Genomic DNA, 23,198 nt, shown 5'->3' with positions numbered 1-23,198 from the left:
GGTACTCCAGGCTGGAATCAAGGGGTTTGGAGGATGGGAGGGGGATCAGGGCTGAGGCAGGGGCTTGGGGCATGTGGGGAGGCTCTGGGCTTCAGGCTCTGGGCGGTGCTTACCTTAAGCAGCTCCCAGAAGCAGCAGCATGTCCCTTCTCCAGCTCCTATATGGAGGTGCAGCCAGGCAGCTCTGCATGCTGCCCTGTCCAAAGGCACCGCCCCTGCAGCTCCCGTTGGCCACGGTTCCTGGCCAGTGGGAGCTGCAAGGGCGGTGGCACCATGCAGAGTGGAGCCCCCTGGTTGCCACTGTGTGGGAGCCGGAGGGGGGGTCTATGCTGCTGCTTCCAGGAGCTGCATGGCGCGCCCCATCTGGAGTGCCAGTGGGGGCAAGCCCCAGAACCCACTCCCCAGCAGGAGCTCAAGGACTGGATTAAAACAGCTGCCGGGCCATAGTTTTCCCACCTCTGCTCTAGGCTCTGAAAACAACCATCCTTCCACTGTTATCAACTGCTCTATGCCAAAACCCCAAAGTGCTCTTCAGCAGTATTGGATAAGCCACAGGGATAAGTCCTCTCTGAAAAAGGAATAATTCAACAGTAGCCAAAAGGAGGAGTAAACGCCACCCTGTGTAAGGCAAATTGCTCGAGAGCACCCATCCATTTAGTGATAAGATTTTCAACCAGGGGCTCCTGGGAGCAGCCAAAAGAGTCCTCCAGCACATACCTGAACTATGGTTTTTGTCACCTTGCAACTGTTTATTTGATTTCACTAGCTGTCTCCTGTGCTTTAGCTGCTACAAAAAGATTAGAGCTAGCATGCCCGGAAAAGTTAACAGAAAAGCAGGAAGGACAGGAGCCCCTAAGGCAACTGCACCTCAAGTATTATCTTGGCCTACTTACCACAGGCATACTAAAAAGGTATGCTCCCTCATAAAACCACCTCAGACCACTCAGGATGGCAGTTCAGAGATGTGGCCTAATAGGTGAAGACAGCAGAGAACTTGAGTTGTATTGCTTTGCCCCCCAAAGGTACATTTATTAGTTTTTCTCTTGGCCTTTTCACATTTGTCAGCAAATAGTCTTCTTGTGAGACTTCTCCAAAACCACCTCTTACTCTGGAGGCCCCTTGGGAGAATTTAATCTAGAGCAATCTCTGAAACAAGAGGAGAAAGCTCAGCGCTGTACAAGACAAGACAGGTGCTCAGGACACCTGGTATGCTGCTCAGCGTCTGTGATTGCTTTGGTCATTCGTGCTGAAGTGTGTAAAGACGGAAAACCTGTTGAGCAGGGGCCTGCGCTGTCTCACTTGGATAAAGTTATTTATTCCATAGTTTTGCTGAGGACTGCACAAATCTAATAATCATGGGAATAAAAGACGGTTACTCACCTTTGTAACTGTTGTTCTTCGAGATGTGTTGCTCATATCCATTCCAGTTAGGTGTGCGCGCCGTGCGTGCACGTCTGCTGGAAACTTTTTACCCTAGCAACTCCAGTGGGCCAGCAGGTCGCCCCCTAGAGTGGCACCGCCATGGCGCTTGATATATACCCCTGCCGGCCTGCCCGCTCCTCAGTTCCTTCTTGCCGGCTACTCCGACAGTGGGGAAGGAGGGCGGGTGTGGAATGGATATGAGCAACACATCTCGAAGAACAACAGTTACAAAGGTGAGTAACCGTCTTTTCTTCTTCGAGTGATTGCTCATATCCGTTCCAATTAGGTGAATCTCAAGCCTTACCTAGGCGGTGGAGTCGGAGTGAGAAGTCGCGGCATGGAGCACTGCTGAGCCGAAGGCCGCGTCATCTCTGGACTGCTGGACCAGGGCGTAATCGGAAGCGAAAGTGTGGACTGATGACCAGGTCGCCGCTCTACAGATCTCTTGGATCGGCACTCGGGCAAGGAAAGCCAGTGATGACGCTTGCGCCCTGGTAGAGTGTGCAGTCACACGGCCCGTAGGGATGTGAGCCAAGTCATAACAGGTCCTGATACAGGAAGTTACCCACGAGGATATCCTCTGTGAGGAAATAGGAAGGCCCTTGACACGGTCTGCTATCGCCACGAAGAGTTGGGGGGACTTGCGGAACGGTTTGGTCCTCTCCACATAAAACGCTAGTGCCCGACGGACATCCAGCGAGTGGAGTTGTTGCTCCCTGCGGGACGAATGGGGCTTTGGGAAAAAGACGGGAAGGAAGATCTCCTGGTTAATGTGAAAGGCTGAGACTACCTTAGGGAGAAAGGCAGGGTGCGGTCTCAGCTGCACTTTGTCCTTATGGAAGACCGTATACGGGGGGGGTCTACCGTGAGAGCCCGGAGTTCCGACACCCGTCTAGCTGAGGTGATGGCCACTAGAAAGGCGGTCTTCCAGGAGAGGTAGAGCAGGGAGCAAGTCGCTAACGGCTCAAATGGAGGGCCCATGGCCGAGCCAGAACGAGGTTGAGATCCCATGAAGGGGCAGGGGGACGGACCTGTGGGTAGAGACGTTCCAGCCCCTTCAGGAATCTTGCCACCATAGGGTGGGAGAAGACAGAACGGCCATCTCCTCCCGGATGAAAGGTGGAGATGGCCGCTAGGTGAACCCGAAGGGATGATATCGCTAGACCCTGGACCTTGAGGGACCAGATGTAGTTCAGAATATTGGCGATGGAACCTCCATAGGGAGAAAACCCTTCTCCGAGCACCAGCAGGAAAAACGCTTCCACTTGGCTGAATACGTAGCTCTAGTGGAAGGCTTCCTACTGCCCAGGAGAACCTCCCGAACCGGGATAGAGCAGTGTAACTCGGAGTTGGTCAGCCATGCAGGAGCCACGCCGTGAGATGCAGAGACCGAAGGTCCAGGTGACAGAGCCTGCCGTGGTCCTGGGTGATCAGATCCAGGTGAAGGGGCAGGGGAACTGGGTTGGTTATTGAGAGGTCCAGCAACATGGGGTACCAATGTTGCCTGGGCCACGCTGGGGCTATCAGAATCACGCGAGCCCTGTTCCTGCGCACCTTGAGGAGGACCTTGTGGACCAGCGGAAACGGAGGGAATGCATAAAACAGATGGGTCGCCCATGGGATAAGGAAGGCGTCCGCTAATGACCCGGGCTCCCGACCCTGAAAGGAGCAGAATGCCTGGCATTTCCTGTTCTCCCTGGACGCGAAGAGGTCCATCCAGGGACAACCCCACCTCTGGAAGAGTGAGAGGGCGAGGTCCGGGCGAAGGGACCACTCGTGTGAGCGGAAGGATCTGCTCAGGCGATCTGCCAGTGTGTTTCGTACTCCAGGTAGGTAGGAGGCTGTGAGGTGAATGGCATGGGCTATACAAAATTCTCAGAGCCGCGTCACCTCCTGACATAGGGGAGAGGATCTGGTGCCGCCCTGCTTGTTGATATAGTACATGGTGGTTGTGTTGTCGGTGAACACCGCGACACAGCGACCTTGAAGGTGATGGATGAATGCTTGACAAGCAAGACGGACCGCTCTCAACTCCGGTATGTTGATGTGGAGGTCCAGTTCCTGGGGGGACCACAGGCCCTGAGTCCTCAGCGTTCCGCTGTGCGCCCCCCCCGCCCAGATCTGAGGCGTCCGTCGTCAGGGATGCCGGGGGTTGGGGCGGATGGAACGGGAGCCCTGCACACACGAAGGACTGGTCTAGCCACCACCGGAGAGAGTCCAGTACCCCCTGGGGGATGGTGACAACTGTGTCTAACGAATGTCTGGCCGGCCGGTACTGCGCGATGAGCCAAGATTGGAGAGGCCTCATGCGGAGTCGAGCATACGCTGTCACGAACGTACAGGCCGCCATATGGCCCAGGAGGGTCAGACATGTTCTTATGGAGGTCAGGGGGGCCGCCTGCAAGTGCAGAATGATGGCTGATAGCGACTGGAACCTGGGCAATGGTAGCAAGGCCCTGGCCAAGGTGGAATCCAGAACGGCCCCGATGAACTCTATCCTCTGCGTGGGGAGCAGAGTGGACTTGTCCACGTTGACAATGAGGCCTAAGGCAGCAAAGAGGTTGCTGATCCTGCGGACGTGGTCGCAGACCTGCAGCTCTGATGTGCCTCGGACCAACCAGTCATCGAGGTAGGGGAACACGTGAATGCGGCTGCGCCGAAGATGTGCGACGACGACTGCCATGCATCTTGTGAATACCCTCAGGGCCGTAGAAAGGCCAAATGGGAGGACTGCAAATTGATAATGCTTGCGGTCGACCACGAAGCAAAGGAAATGCCTGTGCTGTGGAAATATGGCGATATGAAAGTAAGTGTCCTGCATGTCGAGGGCGGCGTACCAGTCTCCAGGATCCAGCGATGGGATGATGGTCCCCAGGGATACCATGCGGAACTTCAGCTTCACCATATGCTTGTTGAGTTCTCGCAGGTTGAGGATAGGCCTGAGGCCTCCCTTGGCCTTGGGGATCAGAAAGTAACGGGAATAAAACCCCTTGCCCTTCTCGTTCTCTGGAACCTCCTCTATGGCTCCCTTGTCGAGGAGCGTCTGTACCTCCTGACGGAGAAATTGCTCGTGAGAGGGGTCCCTGAAGAGGGACGAGGGTGGGGGGTGGGGCGATGAAAACTGCAGGCGGTAACCGGCCTGTACAATGCATAAGACCCAGCGGTCTGATGTTATTCGGGTCCACGCCTGGAGGAAAAACGAAAGACAGTTGGAAAACTGTGGGGAAGGATCCGAAGGGGAAACTGGTACTGCGCCCTCGGGCGCACCTTCAAAATGAAGGCTTGGGTCCGGGTGGGGCCTTGGAGGAGTCTTGGTTCTGCCCCCCTTGGCCACCCGACTGTCTGCGCCTACTGTTCCTGCCCTGACGCCTATTAATGTCCTGCCGTGGGCGGAACTGGGGATACGGCCGGCGTTGTTGCTGCTGGTTCTGCAGCCGGAAGGGTCTGCGCTGCGTCACAGGCGCATGCATCCCCAAAGAGCGCATGATGACGCGATTGTCTTTAAGGCTCTTTAGCCTGGGGTCTGTCTTGTCTGAAAACAGGCCCTGGCCTTCGAAGGGGAGGTAACGGATGGTATACTGGAGCTCCGGTGGAAGGCCAGAGACCTGAAGCCAGGATATGCGGCGCATCGTAAGCCCTAAGGCAAGGGTCCGAGCGGCCGAGTCTGCAGCGTCCAATGAGGCCTGCAGCGAGGTCCTTGCGACCTTCTTGCCCTCGTCAAGAATTGCCACAAATTCTTGACTTGCCTCCTGCGGCAACAGCTCCTTAAACTTGTCCGCCGCTACCCAGGAGTTAAACGAGTAGCGGCTAAGGAGGGCCTGTTGATTGGAGACCCTGAGCTGTAGCGCCCCCGCCAAATAGACTTTACGGCCTAGGAGGTCCATCCGCCTCGCCTCCTTAGATTTGGGTGCTGGGGCCTCTTGTCCATGGCGCTCCCTCTCGTTCACTGACTGTACCACGAGGGAGCACGGTGTCGGGTGGACGTGCAGGAATTCATAGCCCTTAGAGGGGGCCATGTACTTTCTCTCCACGCCTCGTGCGGTAGGAGGGATGGAGGCCGGTGACTGCCAGATAGTGGTGGCATTGGCCTGAATGGTCCTAATGAAAGGCAGGGCAACCCTGGTGGGAGCATCTGCGGAGAGGATGCTGACCACCGGATCCTCGATCTCAGCGACCTCCTCCGCTTGTAAATTTAAGTTTTGCGCCACACGCCTGAGGAGGTCCTGATGTGCCCTGAGGTCGAGAGGGGGAGGGCTGGAGGATGAGGTGCCTGCCACTGCCTCGTCAGGGGAAGATGACGAGGAGACCCCTGGCAGCAGAGCGTCCACAGGGGGTTCCGTCTGGACCCGGCCCTCCGGCTGCGGAGGGAGCTCTGGGTCCTGGTGGCTGGACCTGTCCTCGCCTTCCAGAGAGGGAGCGGGGCGAGACAGCGTTGACTCTGGTGGTCTTCAGTCCGCCGCAGGCCGGGGAGAAGTATGTTGCGGACCCTGGGCTTGATGGTACGCCCAGAGAGTCCAAAACCCCCACTGCGGTGGCCCTTGGTCTTGAGGCGGAGGGTCCTGGAAGAGGGCCGCGTGTCTATCCGGGCCCAGCGTATAAAAGCTGTCCGCCTGAGAGGAGACCGATGGCTGCCTCGAAGGCCATGGAGGTGCCGAACTCGGCTGATAGGCCTCCCTCAGTCCCGACGCCGACGATCCTCTCGGTGCCGAGGATCGGTACCGGGAGCCATACCGGTGCCGGGAACGGGACCAGTTTGGTACTCGGTGCCGGGATCCAGACTGGGACCTGCCTCCAATTCGGTGCCGGGATCGGGACCGCGATCTACGTCCAATGCGGTGCCAGGATGGTGCTGGGGACCGGGACCTACCACCGACGTGGTGCCGGGAGGTTGACCGGGACCTGCCACCGGCTCGGTGCCGGGAGGTCGACCAGGGAGTTGATCGCCGACGCGAACGGCTCCTAGAGTCCTGGTGCCGGTATGGAGAAGAGCCAGACCGGGACCATACCGATGTCGACCTGTGCCGCGAGTGCGACCGGTGCCACCTAGGAGAGCGGTGCCGGGACTGCGAGCGGTGCCAAGAGTGCGAGCGTCCACGTCATCGGGGCCTCGAAGGCGATCGATGCCTGGATTCCAGAGACGGCGCTCTCAATGTCAGCTTGACTCTGGAGATGACCCGCACCGGGAGTACCGGGGGTTGAAGCTGGGATGGCTCAGTCAGAGCTATCAAGTCCCACGCCAAAGCGTAGGTCTCCGGCGTGGACGGGACTAATGGCTCGACCCCAGATCTTAAGGGGGAGCTCGGAGGGGCCGGACTCAACGGACCTTCCGGGCCCGGAGTCGACGGCAACCCTGCAGATGGTGCCGCGGCAGAGGTAGGTGCCAGGCGCTCCACTCGAGCCTGCCGAGATGATGTCGCAGACGTCGAGGGTCTTTGATTGGATCCTGGTGCCGGGGATGGGCGGTGCCGGGGTGTCTTTTTGGTGCCGGCGCGGTCCGGTGCCGGTGTAGAGGTGGCCGGCTGCGCTGACGATACCGGGTTCAGTGCCGCTTCCATCAAGAGAGTCCGCAGTCTTTGATCTCTCTCTTTCTTTGTTCGAGGCTTAAAGGCCTTGCAGATGCGACACTTCTCGGCGATATGCGATTCCCCGAGGCACTTCAGGCACGCGTCATGGGGATCGCTAGTTGGCATCGGCCTCTTGCAGGCCGAGCACTGCTTGAAGCCCGGCAAACCAGGCATGGGCCCGGTGCCGGGCGCCGGGAAGGGCAACGTCCCAACCCGCGAATAAGTTCTATAAACTATATACACTAACTACTAATTACTATACAACTCTAACTGTATTATTAAACTATTTACAACTACAACTATTGACAGTAACGAAGGAGAGCTAGGGACGTGGAGGACAGCAAGCCGCACTCCACAGTTCCAGCAACCGACACGGCGCTAAGAAGGAACTGAGGAGCGGGCGGGCTGGCAGGGGTATATATCAAGCGCCATGGCGGCGCCACTCTAGGGGGCGACCTGCCGGCCCACTGGAGTTGCTAGGGTAAAAAGTTTCCGGCAGACGTGCACGCACAGCGCGCACACCTAACTGGAATGGATATGAGCAATCACTCGAAGAATATTTGTTCCAGAACCATCTGATGGTTGTCCCGCTCTATTCAAACCATTCCAAAGTTTTTGAAAACAAAACCAACTTTTTCTGCACTCAAAAAAACTGCCTCTCAAGTCATTTTCACAGAGCATGTCAAACACTGGCATATAATCCACACTTCTAAAAAGAATATTTTAATCTGCAACTATTTAAAGCAATAAGAGAAGATGCCAAGAGCAACATTTGAATATTTCATTAGAGGAATGGCGGTGCTGCGTTAGAAGAAAAACAGTAAGACGCAACATTTCAGAAGCACCCAACGCTAAGGCTTCATACATACAGGGACAACACCCCCCTGCAAAAAACCAAAACAAAACAAAACAAACACCCCACCCATGGCTGGCCTCAGTGAGCTGTCTCAGGCATGAGACTTGGGCTCTGGGGCTGAAAAAGTTATGTAGCTGTTTGGGCTCATGTGGATCCCAAGTTCTTGGGCCTTGAGCCCCAACATCTACACAGCAATTTTTAGCTCCACTATCTGAGCCCAGTGACCCTAAGTCAGCTGACCCCAGCCCACTGTGGCTTTGCTGCAGGTCTTTTATCCCTATGTAGATGGACCCTAAGAGTTTAGTATGTTTGTGAGGAGCCTGAGAGATTGCATGCAGGTAGTCTTCACAATTGCTCCTGGAACAGAGGAGTTCCCTTATTTGGGCACCCACCCGTGGCTACTACAGCCCTTGATGGCTTCCTAAAGGTAAATGAGAGGGATTGACCATGAAATGTGAATTGGGAATATGGAAATTAAAAATTGATGGAGGTTGGTTGCATTGGTCCTGTACTGTTTTCCATCAGTTGAAGCAAGATACTTCAGGATTGGGCTGGAAATGTCTTCCTTGGGCTTAAAAGCCTTCAGCTGAGACATAACTCTCATATGCAAAATAGTTTCAGGCCATTTACAATGAAATTCATAGATTCTCTCCTGTTCCAACAGAAGACAGACTAATTTGCCATGAGAGAATGCTTTTCATGAATCTCCTCTTGGCAAAAATTATTTTAGGATGAATATGCAGTGACCCAAGGAAAAAGATGGATGACATTGCCTAGGACAAGAAAAATAAGAGTACCTCCCCTTCTCTCCCCCAAAAACAAAACAAAAACCCTAGGAGAATGCAGCCTAAGCATGGTTAACATTCATTCACTGTCAAGTGACCCAGTTTAGTAGGCTTCTTATATGGGTATGTAATTCCGGGAGCTTTTCCAACTGTTATTACCTTCAGAGGAGTCCAAGTAGATTCTTCTTGAAAAACCAGAGTCGTAGCTAATTCAGGGGTGGGCAAACTTTTTGGTCCAAGGGCCACAACAGGGAATAGAAATTGTATGGCAGGCCATGAATGCTGACAAAATTGGGGTTGGGCTGCAGGAGAGGGATCAGGGCCCGGGTGCAGCTTCCAGCTGGGGGTGCGGGCTCTGGGGTGGGGTTGGGGAGGAGAGGTTTGGGATGCAGGAGGGTGCTCCAGGCTTGGATCAAGGGGTTTGGAGAGCAGGGCTGGAGTGGGGAGAGGCTCAAGGGGTGCAGGCTCCAAGTGGCACTTATCTCAAGCAGCTCCTGGAAGCAGTGGCATGTCCCTTCTCCAGCAACTACACGGAGTACCGCCCCTGCAGCTCTGACTGGATTGCATAGGAGTTGGAGTGGGGCCATGCCGCAGCTTCCAGGAGCTGTGTGGTCCAGCCCCCCACTCAACACCCTGGCCAGAGCCGTGTGGTCCAGCCCCTGACCCAGCACCCTGGCCAGAGTGGGGCCGAGCCATGTGGTGTGGCCTGCAGGCCGCAATTGGCCCGCAAGCTGTAGTTTGCCTATCACTGAGCTAATCAGATTGATATGTTATAGGAAAGCGGTGATGCAGATAAAAAAAAGGAAATAACTGTCTAGTTAAGACCACAGTATAGAGGAAACGTGGTATTCAGCCTGTGATGAAAGAAGATACACTGATATTTCCAGAGATGAAGATGGGCCAGTACAGTGTACCCTTAAGAAGTGGCCATTGGTACAGGCCCCATACACAGCCGATGTTAAAGCACTGCTGTGGCAGTGCTTTAACGTTTGTGTCCATTTTGCCCCCACCAGGGCCACTGAGAGAGGGGGAGGGGCCAAAAGGGGCAGCTGCCATGGGCCCCGGCAATTTAAACAGGCTTGGGGCTCCCAGCCGCCACCACCACTGCTATGGCAGCAGCGGCCAGAACCCTGGGTTCTTTAATTTCATCACTGCAGCCCCGGGCAGTGCAGGCCAGGTAGAAGGGTCAGCTGGCAGATGCTGATATCCAGCCCCTTCCACTTGAGGGCCCGCCCCTTCCAGAACCCAGAGCCAGGCCCCCATACCAGTAAGTCTTTCACGTCTGAATATTTCACATGGGAAACAACTAGGCAGAGCAATCTATTGCCTAGGATGTATAACTAAAGCTCTTGGGCATCAAAGATTTCTATATTGGGTTGCTTAATTTATCAGTTGAAGGTATTGGAGGGAACCACAAATTTGTAATCTAGTTATTCCCAGATACAGACCCAGGAAGTTTTTCTAATTAAATTAATTTTATCCAGTTGTATTTCAAGTGTTAATGAACAGTAAAGGTCATGTCATATACTGCAATAAAAACAGCAGCAATATATAATATTAACATCTACTAGCCCTTACAACACTATTCCCCCCACCTCCCAATTTGATGGATTTATTTAGCTGGATGTTGAGTAAGATTCCCAGACTTAACAGTGTAGGAGAAGGCTGGTTGTAAGTTCAAATTTAAATTTTAAACCAAATGATTTTATACGTTAAAAATCAATTAAAATAAACAATTTGAATAAAAAAAGTTTTTAAAAGCTGCTTTAAAATGAATAAAGAGCCAAACACTTTAGCCACTGATGGGATCTGCTGATTTATTATGAAGAAATGGGGAAAATCTGAAAATCTATCTAGTGTTCAGAGTTCCTCAATAATACTTTATTATATCGTTTGAGTAAGTGTGGCAAAAGTTAATGGCATGCCAATCAATAAAGCATGATGTGTGTCTAGTGCCACAGCCAAATTATGGTATATCTGTGATCCAAAAAACCTGCTTTGATTTTAAATGAGTTTTCTTGTTCTGAAGTTGTTATAAATAAAATGGAGTTTTCACATAAACTAAATAATTCAAAATATTACAATGTATTCAAAGAAAAGCCACTTCTAGTGCTAGATATTGAAGAAATTTGCTCCAGTTAGGCAAACAAGAATATCAGCATCTGGTGTACTAGACTAGAATCTCCAACTTTTGGTCAAACCATACCCCATTTTGGAAAAGTTACAGGACAAATTTACACACACGTATTAACATGTTTTTGGAAAGATAGCAATTAGAACTGGCTGCAACGTTTCCATTGGAACAGTTCTTTTGGAAAATGCTGATTTGGTAGGTTGAAGAGCTTTGTTTCATCTTTATAATATAGTCAACACAACTTCAATACGATTGTGTTTTTATTTCCTAAATGATTTTTTCCACACATTTCATTTTTGTAGGAAATGATTTTCCTTCTGATTTGGGACAAAAGGAAATGTTCAAATGTTGGAATTGCCCAGCATTTGACTAGCTTTAGGAGTAACATTCCAACAGAACAGTCAAAGGTGTTGCTAGTCTTCTACAATTCAGATTATTCAATTTTTTTTTGGCAACACACATCAGAAGAGGCTCATGTTCTACAAAGTGTGTCTTGGGGGAATGATTGGGACAGCATGAAGAAGCTTTACGTGTATTACAATACAAAGGGTCTTGCAATTAAGATTGCTTAAAAGAAAGCTATGCCCATTTTGCAGAGAATAGGATACTGAACATTAACATTGAACATGACACACGACTTCTTGTAAAGTGAATGATAAAAATAACTCAAATTCAGATGATTCTTGAGCCTTGCTCTGGGTGTGGCTATCTGAGTGAGTGCCATTGACATCGACAAAAGGGGAATCCTGTGCAAAACCAAACTGGAATAGAAGGCAAAATGACTACCGGATAATACAAATGACCTTTGTGCAAGCAACTAACATATTTAATACATTTTTATTTATCCATTAAATCAATACAATAAACTGGAAATTGGTTTACCAGTCTCATTGCTGGCTATATGTGTTCATTTTTAGTAAAATGCATGGAAGCCAAATTGGAGGCAAAAGGTCAGTTGTAATTAAACCATTTGCAAATACATTTTAGCATTTATGTCATGAGTTTTTCTAATCATTCCGGTTAAGAGAAATGCAGTCGTCAGAATGTCACCTGAAAAAAATATCATTAATAGAAAGGCTCTGCAGCTAACAATGGAAAAATTCTTATCCCAAATCAGGACTATAATTATTTCAAAGTAACACATCTGGTTAAGCAAACTGTCTTTAGGATTCTCTTCCTCAATTAAAGAAGTCCCTTCAGGTAACAATTGTTTCCTGCAATGTAGAACAGTTTGGGAAGTATGCTGCCATATATATTTTCTGAAAATGTCAACATGAACCTTTCAGTTCTTTTGCCTCTATAATAGCAAATAAAGCTTAGTACACTCTCCTGTGTAAGGTTCAAGCATTTTACAAGCTACACGCCACCTTCCCAGCTACCAAGTTCAGCTCAAATGACTAGCTTACATTTTCGATAAACAGTGGAGAAATCCCAGAGGCTACAGCCATCCCATAGTGCCACTGATAACCATGAATATTAAAAACTTCTGGATGCAGTAATGGAGACACACCCGCGGAAAATATCAGAAAAGGTGTCTGAACATCTTATTATTTCGGACAAAACAAAAACTGCATGAAAAGTTGGTGCCCTCTTCTGGATAAGAAGTTTTTAGTCTTAAGTTTAAGGGCACAATTCATCATGTATAGTACTTAGCCACTTAAACATGTTTTAATAGGTCAATAACCCACAGATTGAATACACCTGTCCAGCCCTTAAACTGATAACTTGACATATAGACAGACTAAATGCAAAGTTAATTTTTATATTTAAGCGTGGTTACATTGAAATATTTCCTATAGTGAATACTCTGCTATGCAATTTCTTGAAAGCGTATCACACATCAGCAGGTTACATCACAACATTGTTTATTATGTGACTTTTTACAATACAAATAAAAATACAGAAATGCAGTATATGAATACAGCTAAATGCAAAATGGTGACTTTTTCAAGAGGCCATGATTCCCATTTCTAGCAAAATAAAGAAAGACTGCACACAGGTAGCAACAGGTTGGTAGTTAACTCCACAATTTTGCCTAAAAATGACCTATAAATGCATTTTCCTGCTACTTACCATAAAATGTAAAAAGGGAGTTAAAGAAAAGATTTACTCACTGGTTCCTACCATATGAAAGAAGCTATATTCTATTGAGCAGGGCCAATATATGAAAAAATATCTAAATTAAATGTTATTACAAAAATGAAGCAGTAATGAAATTCTTCTGGCTAAAGAAGTTACTAAATGAGGATAGCATATATTTAAAGAATCCAAAACAAAGAAGGGTTGTTATAAAAAGCTTTAGGTGCACTGTAAGCCTATACGTTTGTTTTTCCATGTGTATTTTTAAACAATGGAAGTGTCAAAAAATAGGGCAACTGTGTTAGACTAAATTACATTATTGTATATGCTGCACTGAATGGAATTCTTGTATTATAATAGAGAAGCATAGTTTGTATCATATTATGGCAATTTATCCTCACTGAAAACCTTCCAGAGTCCTTGTATTTTGGAATATCCTGTAAACAAAACAAAAAAAAACCCACCAGAACATGATTGTACAACAGTAAAATGTTTGTGTTAAAATGACATGTTTTTTTTTTTTTAAAAAGGAAAAAGTACTTAGAGCTGTTATTTTTCCAAGTACACAACATCCTAGACAATTCAAGGCATCTCAATCTCCATCAAAATTAACAAAAAAATTGTCATGCTGTTAAATCCATCGTTATGGATACAACTGGTGCAAAATTGGTCAAATGGATCCAACGAACACTGATGTCCAGGCTGGCATATTGGCAACTAATACATAACTGGTGGTCAATAGATGTATTTAAAAGATCTTCCCTTTCTTCTTGTTCTTTTCCAAGGTTCTAAGAAGAAAAAACATTTTAAAATAAAAAAACATTTTATGGCCAAAAATTTCAGCACATTATGTATATCTTTTTAAAATATGCAATTTTCAGCTGTCCTAGTTTAGATACAGGATGGAATTTTCCTTGGCATACTACGCACACAGCACTGGCATAGCAATAATTTTGCCATTACACTCCTACTTCCAGGAGATGGAAGATCTGATGGCTTTCAGTCAGACGTTTGAGTTCCCAGCCCTCAAATAAAAGCCGAAGAAAAAGGTAAGTAAAATTAAATCAGCCTTCAAATTCTAATAAAGTTTTCCTACAGTGATGAATGGTACCTGTTGAGGTTGGTTTTATTTAGGAAGTACTGAACATGTTTGCCTACTATAGAAGCTAAGGTTCTCCACATTTCCAAAATATGCTCATATATACCAAAAAGCAGTGTGATATTTTCACTATTTTGAGTAGGCCAAGCAAAAATGTTGATGGTCAAGCTGTGTAAAGATGTATTTTCTTTTAATAATTATTACAGAACATGTGGAACATTAGATACAAACAACTTCAGCAAAAATCCTACGTACCTGGAAGAATTCTGTTGTTCCAAGATACGCTGTTGAGTTTCCCAGTTGGCTTTCTCATCCTCAAACTGGCGGCGCTTTTCCTCTAATTCTTTATGCTGCGCCTCCAAGTTCTTTTTCATTTGCTCATGGCGTCGTTGAAGCTAAGAATTTGACGCAAAGTACATAGTCAAAAACTGCACAAACACTGCAACATTAGAAAGAAGATTAGAAGTTGTATTGTACGGTATGCCACATCAGCTACTGTAACTGAGGACCCTGGTTAGAGACCAAAACTGTTGATTCCACTCTCTACCACTTCTACCTATCCTCTTCACCATCTTCCCTCCAAACTTCTCGAGCATGCGGACAATACCTCCTGCCTTTATAATCTATAATGCTCTAATGCCTCAAAGCCATAATCCCATTATACAATCATAAAAGTGATGGTCCCTGGCCCAGAGACCTTACATTCCAAGCAGAAGACTAGGAAAAAACAGCTGGAGACAGACAGGGGGAGCACAAAGCAACAAGATGATTAGAACAGTATAAGCATTGATCATAGCCAACCAGCCACCTAGCCAATCACAATCAATAGAAGAATCTTCAGTTTCATGCTAGATCTACTGCTTTTGAAGCAGACCACTCCCCTCCTCAGAATTTTCTGACTGATAACCTGTTCTATAATGTCTCTCTGGGGGAAGGGAGAGCACAGAGTCAAGGTGTTAAAATCTCTCACTACTAGCTGCTAAGTGGTGTTTAAAAACATGTTAAAATGTGTTAGCTGACATGTTTTAAGAACACCACCTTTCCCCCTAGTCTAGATAGGACCTAAATGACTGACATCCTCTGGACATGTCACCGGCAATAGCTATTCATCTTCCCCTGCCTCCACTCCCCTCTTGATTCAAAAGTCCACCATACTACCCCTCATGGTGCCAGCATAAGACCATAGTGAAGACTGAGCCTACAAGAAAAACAGGGGTTTCTCCACCGCTGTAGGAACTCCACCTCCTCCAATGACATTGGCTATGTGAAACAAACATTTTTTCATTCACCAAGCTGTGTTTACACTGGGGACTAGGTTGGCAAAGCTATGAGTCTCAGGGGTGAGGATTTTTCACACTTCTGAGTGCTGTAGCTATGTCAACCTAAATTATAAGTGTAAACCAGGCCTGACTCCCTTCACTGGCTTCCTCTCCCCTTTGATATCAGATACAAGCTTCTAATTCTTACTTTCAAAGCTGTGTAAAACCCAATCTGTATTTACATTGCTGCTCTTATTTTCTCCTACCCTTCACCTGCTGTCTGTGCTCCTCTCAAGCCTCCTTCCCAAATGACCCTTGCATTGTCTCTTGCTTTTGCTTTCACACTTGATTTCACTTCAGAATTCCCTTCCTCTACTTGTTTGCCAAACAATCTCTCAGCATTCAATCTCACTGAAAACAGAAGTGTTTCAGAACTTTATTTAAATAAAGTATTGCAGCCTTGTTCCTTAACCTATATTATATCCCACATACTTGAACAAAGTAATGGTTGCTAATGTACTATCAGAGCCATTTAGAGTGCACACACCTCTCACAACTCAGTCTTAAAGTTAAGGTATCTTTGCTGACAGAATGTAAAAGCGTATCTAAATACATAACATGAATTCTTCCCAAACTGAAGTAAAAGTTAAGGTTAAGGTTGTGTTTTGAGTATGCCTATTAGGAATTAGTGTGTGTTGTGAAGTGGGCTGTAGCCCACAAAAGCTTATACTGAAATTCGTTAGTCTCTAAGGTGCTGCAAGTAATCCTGTTCTTTGTGTGTGTTATGGGCAACTGTATATAAAATGGAAGCCAGGAACATCTTGATATTATGGTATAGGCGGTAAGATGCAAATTGTGGTTGGTTTAGATATCAATACTGATGTAACTGGTGATTTTCTTGATTCTACGTGACTGTATTGACAAGCAACCATATAATTTTAATAACCATAACTATGTTAAAAATGAGGCAGGGGGCACGTTCCAGGACTATTAGCAAAGAAGTTAAAATGCAACTGTGATATAACAATATACGCTCTTGATAAGGCCTTTGAAAGTCCACCATAGTAAAACAGCCAATCTCTGCAGGGCTCTCTCCTGAAGACTTTGTGGTGATCTGTAGGTGGGTTCGTGCTTTTATCCATGTTGAAAGTGTACCAATGTGTGCAAAGTTTAACATGAATAAAGAATACACCCCTTGTCATTCTTATGTTTGTCTCCTTTCACATAGCCCATGTTCTCTGTAACCCTCCAACCTCTTCCACACACACGTCCAGTACAGCTTTCTTCATGCTCCAGGTCTTCTACATCTCTTCCCTCCATGACCCGTGTCCTGAAAGATGTTTTCTTGCACCAGGCCCATAGTACACTCATCCTAAAGTACTTAGACATACTCCCTGAACCCAATTCAAATCTCCCTGTATATACCCCCTCTGCTGTCTTTGAACTTGTACAACTTAATTTTGTAGATGTTTACAAGTTCAATAGGGAGCAGAAAGCATACACTGGGAAGGCAATATGAGTTGAGAGAGGTTATGGAAGCAGACTTTAGTGGACTGAGTATGTAACAGGAGAGAGTTTGGGTAGTGAGGGAAGGACAACAGGGCTGGACAGTGAAGTCACCGTCCACTTCTCTCCCATTGTCCTGCCTGCCTCCCTGGCTCCTCAAAGAGTGGCTGGTAGGGGTTCTATAACTGCTTTTAGTACTCCAAGCTTCCTGTAGGCCTGCTAAGATTTTTTTAAATTTGCAGCTATGGTTGTTGTACCAGGCCTCTGTGGAGAAGCTGCCTCCTAGCAGAGCTACAAAATCCACTTATTTGATTTGTTTTACAATTGTGCCCATAGGTCCCAATCAGGATCAGAACCCCACTGTGTTAAGAACTGTATAAATAAGTAATGGCCCGGGGTCTACACTACAAAGTTTTGCCAGCATAGCTATGTCAGTAAGCTGTGTGGTTAAAAAAACAACAGCATAAAATAAAAAAATAAATAAATCATGCCCGGACAGATAGCTATGTTGGCAAAAACATCTGTATAGACGCAGCTTATATTGGCAAACAGTCATTATGCCAGTATATACTGTCTCCCCAGAAGGTGGATTTGCTGGTTTAGCTATATTGGCAAAGCCGTTGTACGACAGACTAGCCCAGCCTCTGCTCTGAAGAGTTTACAACCTAAAACAATTGACATACAAAGGGACATGAGAGGTGAGTGAGTCGAATTATACAATTTTTATATAGATTTGCAATTTTTAAAAAAGTCACAAAAATTGAAACAGTTGCAAGCAATACCTGTCTACTCCTTAAGCTAACCATCATGAACTGGCTGATTTGTTACAGGCATTATGGCAGAGTAGTCAAAGGATTTAAAGAAAGGGCTTTATTATTGATAAAAGATTCACATTATATAGTGCATAAATTAGCTAAAGTGTAAACTAATGTTTTAGGGCAAAGACAGACACGAGACTAGAGAGATTTTTAGCATGCTATGATTATGGAAGTGAAACGAGGGGATGTTTAAATATGAAAGTTATCTTGAAAATACATGCTTGCCTCCTTTATTTAAATAGTGCAACTTGGGTAATTATTAGTGAGAGTTTCATTTAAATTCTAATTTAAGGTTATATTTTTAACTATGGAGCCATGAGGGAACCTCCAGAACATGTGTATGTTACACTGTCTTTGAGGAAAGGATTTTCTCTCCGTTGGTCAGCACTGAGCACTTTATTGGCATTTAATACACATTTTGGTTACCTCAGCTTCAGAGTCCTTCAGTTTCTGAACTTTTTCTTTGACCTTCATTTCAAAGACCTGCTCCATTTCCATCTCCATTTTTTTCATTTTGGCCACATGCTCTCTTCTCTCTTCTTCCATCTGTGCTAGAGGGCTCCTGCCATAAATCCAGAACAGGTTAATCAATAAGAAAGTAATCTTTTTTGCAATACAAGATGACACTGAAAAGCAAGGCAACCAAAAAACAAGACATTAAATGGAATGATGAGTTTGCATGTGCCTCTATCTTAAGTTAAATTTTCATAATTTCAGAAGACTGCATATGTTCGATCAAACTAATGTTAAACTATGAAAAAATAATTTATTTCATAGCGTTAACATCTTACATTTTTTATATTTAAATTTGGGTTAAATATAATGCAGTCATATGTTGAGAATTCTTTACTTACTACCTTTAACAGAACTGCTAGGGCAGTGGTTCTAAACCTGTGGCCCAAGGGCTGCTTCCGGCCCAATCAGCACAGAGCTGCAGCCCATGTGACGTCTTCAGGGCAACAGAGGTAGTACTGGATGTGGCCCACAGTGGTAAATAGGTTGAGAACCACTGCGTTAGGGGAAAGTCAAATCAGGAAAAATTCAGCAACGAAAATTCAAAAATAGCAGTGGCATCTTCCTAGTGATCTTCCAACACTACAGCCCCTCCAATCACCAAAATACTTGTGCACACAAAAATGGAAAGATAGCCTTAAATTAGAACAGAGCAAGAGAAAGAAAGTGTTGTAGGTAGAGAGAAACTGATTTTTAAATCTTAATTTCTAAGGGAATTATCAAATAAATTTAAGTTCATAATTTTAGCTGTGTGTTAAATACAATATTTTCCTGTGCTGATTATTTTGAACGCACAACAACTTTGAGAGGTTTTGAGCAGTTGGACTTCAGATTTATTTGTGGAAGTGTAGCATGGAATATTTTGCTTTGTAAAATGTGCCTAATTCAAATACATGTTTTCAATTTTTTCCAGACACTTTCAGGCAACTGATTTACTAATCTTGTTACTCAGTTTAAAATAGCATTTTAGAAATGTTATAGTCTTCAATGTTCTGTAGAATCCAGTAAAGACTGATTATCTATTTCACTCTTTCTGGCTAATGGTAAGATAATGTATACACTCAGCACCTTGTAAGAGTAATGGTTTTGGTACTCAAACATTAAGAACAACCAGAACACATTTCAGCCTGAACATGTATGTTTTTAAAAAACATTTGAAAAAATGATCTCTACTAGCATATAGATGTAATACTATAATATAAACACACGCACACACACCTGCTTGTGTTATCACTCTCTTGGATATTTACATACACACACACACAAAACAAAAATGATAAATGAGCAGGGAATGTCTATCCATTTAAGTTGGTCCAAACTTCATCTAAGAAAGCAAACTGTATTTGGAGTTTCTAGGTATGATTACATCAAAAATAAAGTATCTGCTTTTTGTGCTTCAATGTGTTTTATGCTTCAGAATTCTCCTAAAAGTATCTGAGGCAGAGTAAAGCATTTCTAATATGCAGTGCCCCTTTCGTTCAAAACTTGCAACTCATTCTTTTAGGAGAGGGAAATAGGGTTAAAAATGTGTAGTCAGTGCAACGGAGGGTGGGTCAAATATGTCTGTGAATTGTTTTGACTGTTCATAGCTCATTTTTTATGTATAACTCAGATATATGAGATTGCCACTAATGAAGTGAAAATGAAATGTATCCTATGAAAATCAAGGCCAACTGAACAGTTTTTAAATTCCAGTATTTTCAAATATGTGCTTCAAAAGGTAACAATTTTAGATATTTGAGATGTATCTGAACTGATTTGCAAAATTTAGAGCAGCACACCAAATGTTGGCAGAATACTAGATTTCAAACAGAAACTGATCCTACTCCAAATTCAGGATTTACTTTTACTGTACAAAAGGTTGATTGTTAGCATCTGTACCTTTTGTTGATGAAAATAGCATGTAACTTGGAGTACTGTTCGATTACAAGCCCAGTACAATAATACATAAAACCAATTCATGAGAGGAGTGTGCAACATCAGGTGTAATGTTTTAGTGAATTTGAGTAGTAGTGTTTCAATTTAAACAAACATATTGTCAAAACATTACAAAATTTAACTTCCTGAAGATATTAACATACCTTTCTTTGAGAGACATGTAAAGTTTTCAAGTGTCTATTCTATGTAAAGAACCATTGACCTAGGGGCCTCGGTCCTACTGCCACTGAAGTCACTGCCAAGACCCCCACTGACTTCAAATGGGAATAGAACTGGCTCCCTAATGACACCAGAACCTAAGAATTGACTAGGTATGTCTTTCAAGTCATGTTTTCAAGAAAATTATTCAGATTTCCCCCAAAATGTGAAGTCTTAGCCTCTCTGGAGTGTTCAGTAAGCTAGCAAGTTAATATCCACTATGGAGTTCTTTACGAGTGGATCAGTACACAGTTCTCATTCTGATAAGCAATGTCTAGAGAAATTAATGGGGTTGAAGCACAAAGGAAAACGGAAGTCCAAGAAAGCACCAGGAACACTCCCACCCTCCACATATAAAATAATATACATGTGTAATATTAACTCTTTAAGGTTTAGAGAAAGTTTATGTTATTCTATGTATACACAAAGTGGAACCTCTGCAAGCCATTTGTATGATAAACCATAGTCAAATGAATGTGACTACACTAACCAGTTTGCCAGTTTAACCCCTCCTTAAAGAGCTGGAAATTTAGAGATGTGGAATTTTCATTACTTAAATTCTCAATAAGCACTAATATAACTATTACTCTGGAACTAATGAAAGACTGCAGAGCCAATCTGGGTGAATTACATAATTTACATACATCCTTCAGTCTTTGTTATTCTCATGCAATTTGACCGAAATCTTTCAAAAGTAAGAGGGAGTGTTCGATGAAGAATATTTGTCACTGAAGATATTTATAACTTTTAATCTAAAATGTTAGAGCAGTTTTAGAACAAAAAGCACTAAAGTAAAATCAGATGCAGAAGCTGAATAACAGGAAAACTTAAATTTTGAAACACTTAACATTAAAGGTCTTATGTGTTTAAAGAGTTTTTGTCTGAAGTCTTTGGAAAAATTTAAATAACCACTTACATGCCTTCAACTGTGTCAAATCTAAAAAACAAAAATACAGAGGCTTAGCATGCTTAAATAAAACCACAAAAACTAAAAAGCAGTAATTAAAAAGCAAATTCATTATAGATTCTAAAAAAGCTAATTAAAATTTGTTTTTCCCCTAAAAGCAAATTTTCCACAGTAAAATGAAAGATTGTTAGTTAAAGCTGGTTATGTTTATTTCAAAATTCAGTTAGTTAATCACTACACCATGTAAATATTAATGCAGATTTGATGTGAAGAGATATTTCAAAGACAGATTACCTACAGTGGTGTGACTAAAGTACGCATGCTTTTAAAGTTATTTTACATATTTTAGTGACATTAACTTAATGAACTTGCTCTAAGTAAGCTTTCTGAAACCAAAGCAATCTCTAGGCTTCTTTGCCTTATAAAATTTGTCACCTAATGAAGGTCATTATATTCAAAGTGAATGACGGATGTTATATTTAAAGAGAGATTGATCAGGTGCTATAGAAACAGCACTTAACTTTACTGGCCAGCAGAGGTCTCACAGGAGGCTATGCTCAACAGCACTAGAAAGCGTACAATGTAATTAAGTTTACATGGAGTATGGTATCTTAATTTGAGCTTGTTGTGTTAGTATCTCACTGACAATAGTCAAATCAGGAGAAAAGATCAGGTTTCAGCCTTCAGGAACTGGTATTTTTACATGAAATAATTTGCAACACAGTATGAAGCCATTCCTATTATTAGGACTGCTCCCTAGAACTTCCTGTTCTGTCTATAGGAGGCGAAGAATCTTGTGGCAAGGTTATAAACATCCTAGGAACAGTCAAAAGGAGTTAGAAGCATTCTATGCTAAGAAGCAGTTAAAAGGATCTACACATTGCGTATTTTGTTACTCTGTGTGACAGTTTATTGAACATATCTGTAGCCAGATAAGGCTTACCTTTATGTCATTTATACAAAAACACATACCTTTTGATAATAAAAACATGGTTTATTTTTAACCTCACTGAAAATGTCTATTTCACATCAAAAAGTGAATATAGGACTTCTCAAATTAAGAATTTTTGGTTTCAAGTGCCAATTTTAGTATATGCCACACAGTGCACGTGTACAGTTACACTTATTTGCATAGTGTGAAGAGACAAGTTATCCATATACCTGAAGGTTACCCTCTGACATAATATTTTTTAGAGATGGGATGATGTTGAAAATGTGAAGGAATCAGACACTAAACCTAAAATACAAAAAGGCTACGTAATCATGGAAAAAACATGCTTTGGATTTCTCTTAAACTAATGTGTTATTTGTAGAACAGCTGATTATAATATCAACTAAGCAAGGGAGGAATTCAAGGGAGTCATAAGGCAAGAAAAATAGTTTTGGTGCATTCGGAAAATACAGAATGTATCTTGCAGCACATATTACTAATTTTGTTTTCATAGTCAAACACTGAGTTTTGTTCAGAGAAATAAGCTAACATTTACCCAAGGAACAGAGCTGCAAAGGCTAATATGTTTACATTACCACGGGGGGGGAAGGAGGGGAGGGAGAGAGAGAGAGAGAGAGAGAGTGTGTTGTGTGTGTGTGTAATAAAAAATACTCTCTCACAAAGGAACTGTGTATCCCCAATAAACTCAACATTTAATACAAAATACAACTGTCAAATATGACTCATAGGTACTTTTGATAGAGAGAGTGCTCCACTGATGTCAGTAAATCTCTGATTAATCACAACCAAGGTGAATGCAAGGTTTCTGATGTTTTATGAATGGGCTCACCCACTTCAAGTGCTCCCCTAGACAGACACAAAAATTCTAAAGTAAGCCAGAACCACAAACTCTAGCTGCCAGCGATGTCAGACACTGCTTTTATCTCTCATGGCACAAGAAAAAAAATGGCTCAAGCATTGCCTCATTCCACTCCTGCCTTTACCTTCACAGGTAAGCTATTATCCCACCCATAGGAAATCTGAAAGGTTGGTTTTGTCTGTCACAGCCCCAGAGATCACATCAGCCACAGAGAGTAGAGCTCTCTTAGCGAGAGCAAAAATAAGCCTAAGACTCCAGAGGGGAGGCACACATGAAGTGTATTTGTTTTCTTTTCCCCCTTTCTATGAAA

General features: G+C 44.4%; 1 protein-coding gene across 3 annotated transcripts in view; it reads right to left on the bottom strand.

Annotated features, from left to right (window-relative positions):
• Nucleotides 1-12,608: 12,608 nt before the first annotated feature.
• SEPTIN7 (septin 7) overlaps nt 12,609-23,198 on the bottom strand; it is a 132,735-nt gene continuing 122,145 nt past the window's right edge. For 2 of the 3 annotated variants that reach the window (XM_050938040.1, XM_050938039.1), the window contains 4 exons: nt 21,087-21,107; nt 17,948-18,083; nt 14,194-14,333; nt 12,609-13,627 (listed from right to left, as the gene is read on the bottom strand). In XM_050938040.1, coding sequence (XP_050793997.1) covers nt 13,588-13,627; nt 14,194-14,333; nt 17,948-18,083; nt 21,087-21,107 — 337 coding nt within the window. In that variant the 3' untranslated portion in view covers nt 12,609-13,587. The remainder of the gene's footprint in view (nt 13,628-14,193; nt 14,334-17,947; nt 18,084-21,086; nt 21,108-23,198) is intronic. The other variant, XM_050938041.1, reaches the window with a different exon arrangement.

This window comes from Gopherus flavomarginatus, chromosome 2 (genome assembly GCF_025201925.1).
Source record: "Gopherus flavomarginatus isolate rGopFla2 chromosome 2, rGopFla2.mat.asm, whole genome shotgun sequence".
Taxonomy (NCBI): domain Eukaryota; kingdom Metazoa; phylum Chordata; order Testudines; family Testudinidae; genus Gopherus; species Gopherus flavomarginatus.
Note: the sequence above shows the minus strand (reverse complement) of the source record. Positions and strands in the feature narration are given on the sequence as shown.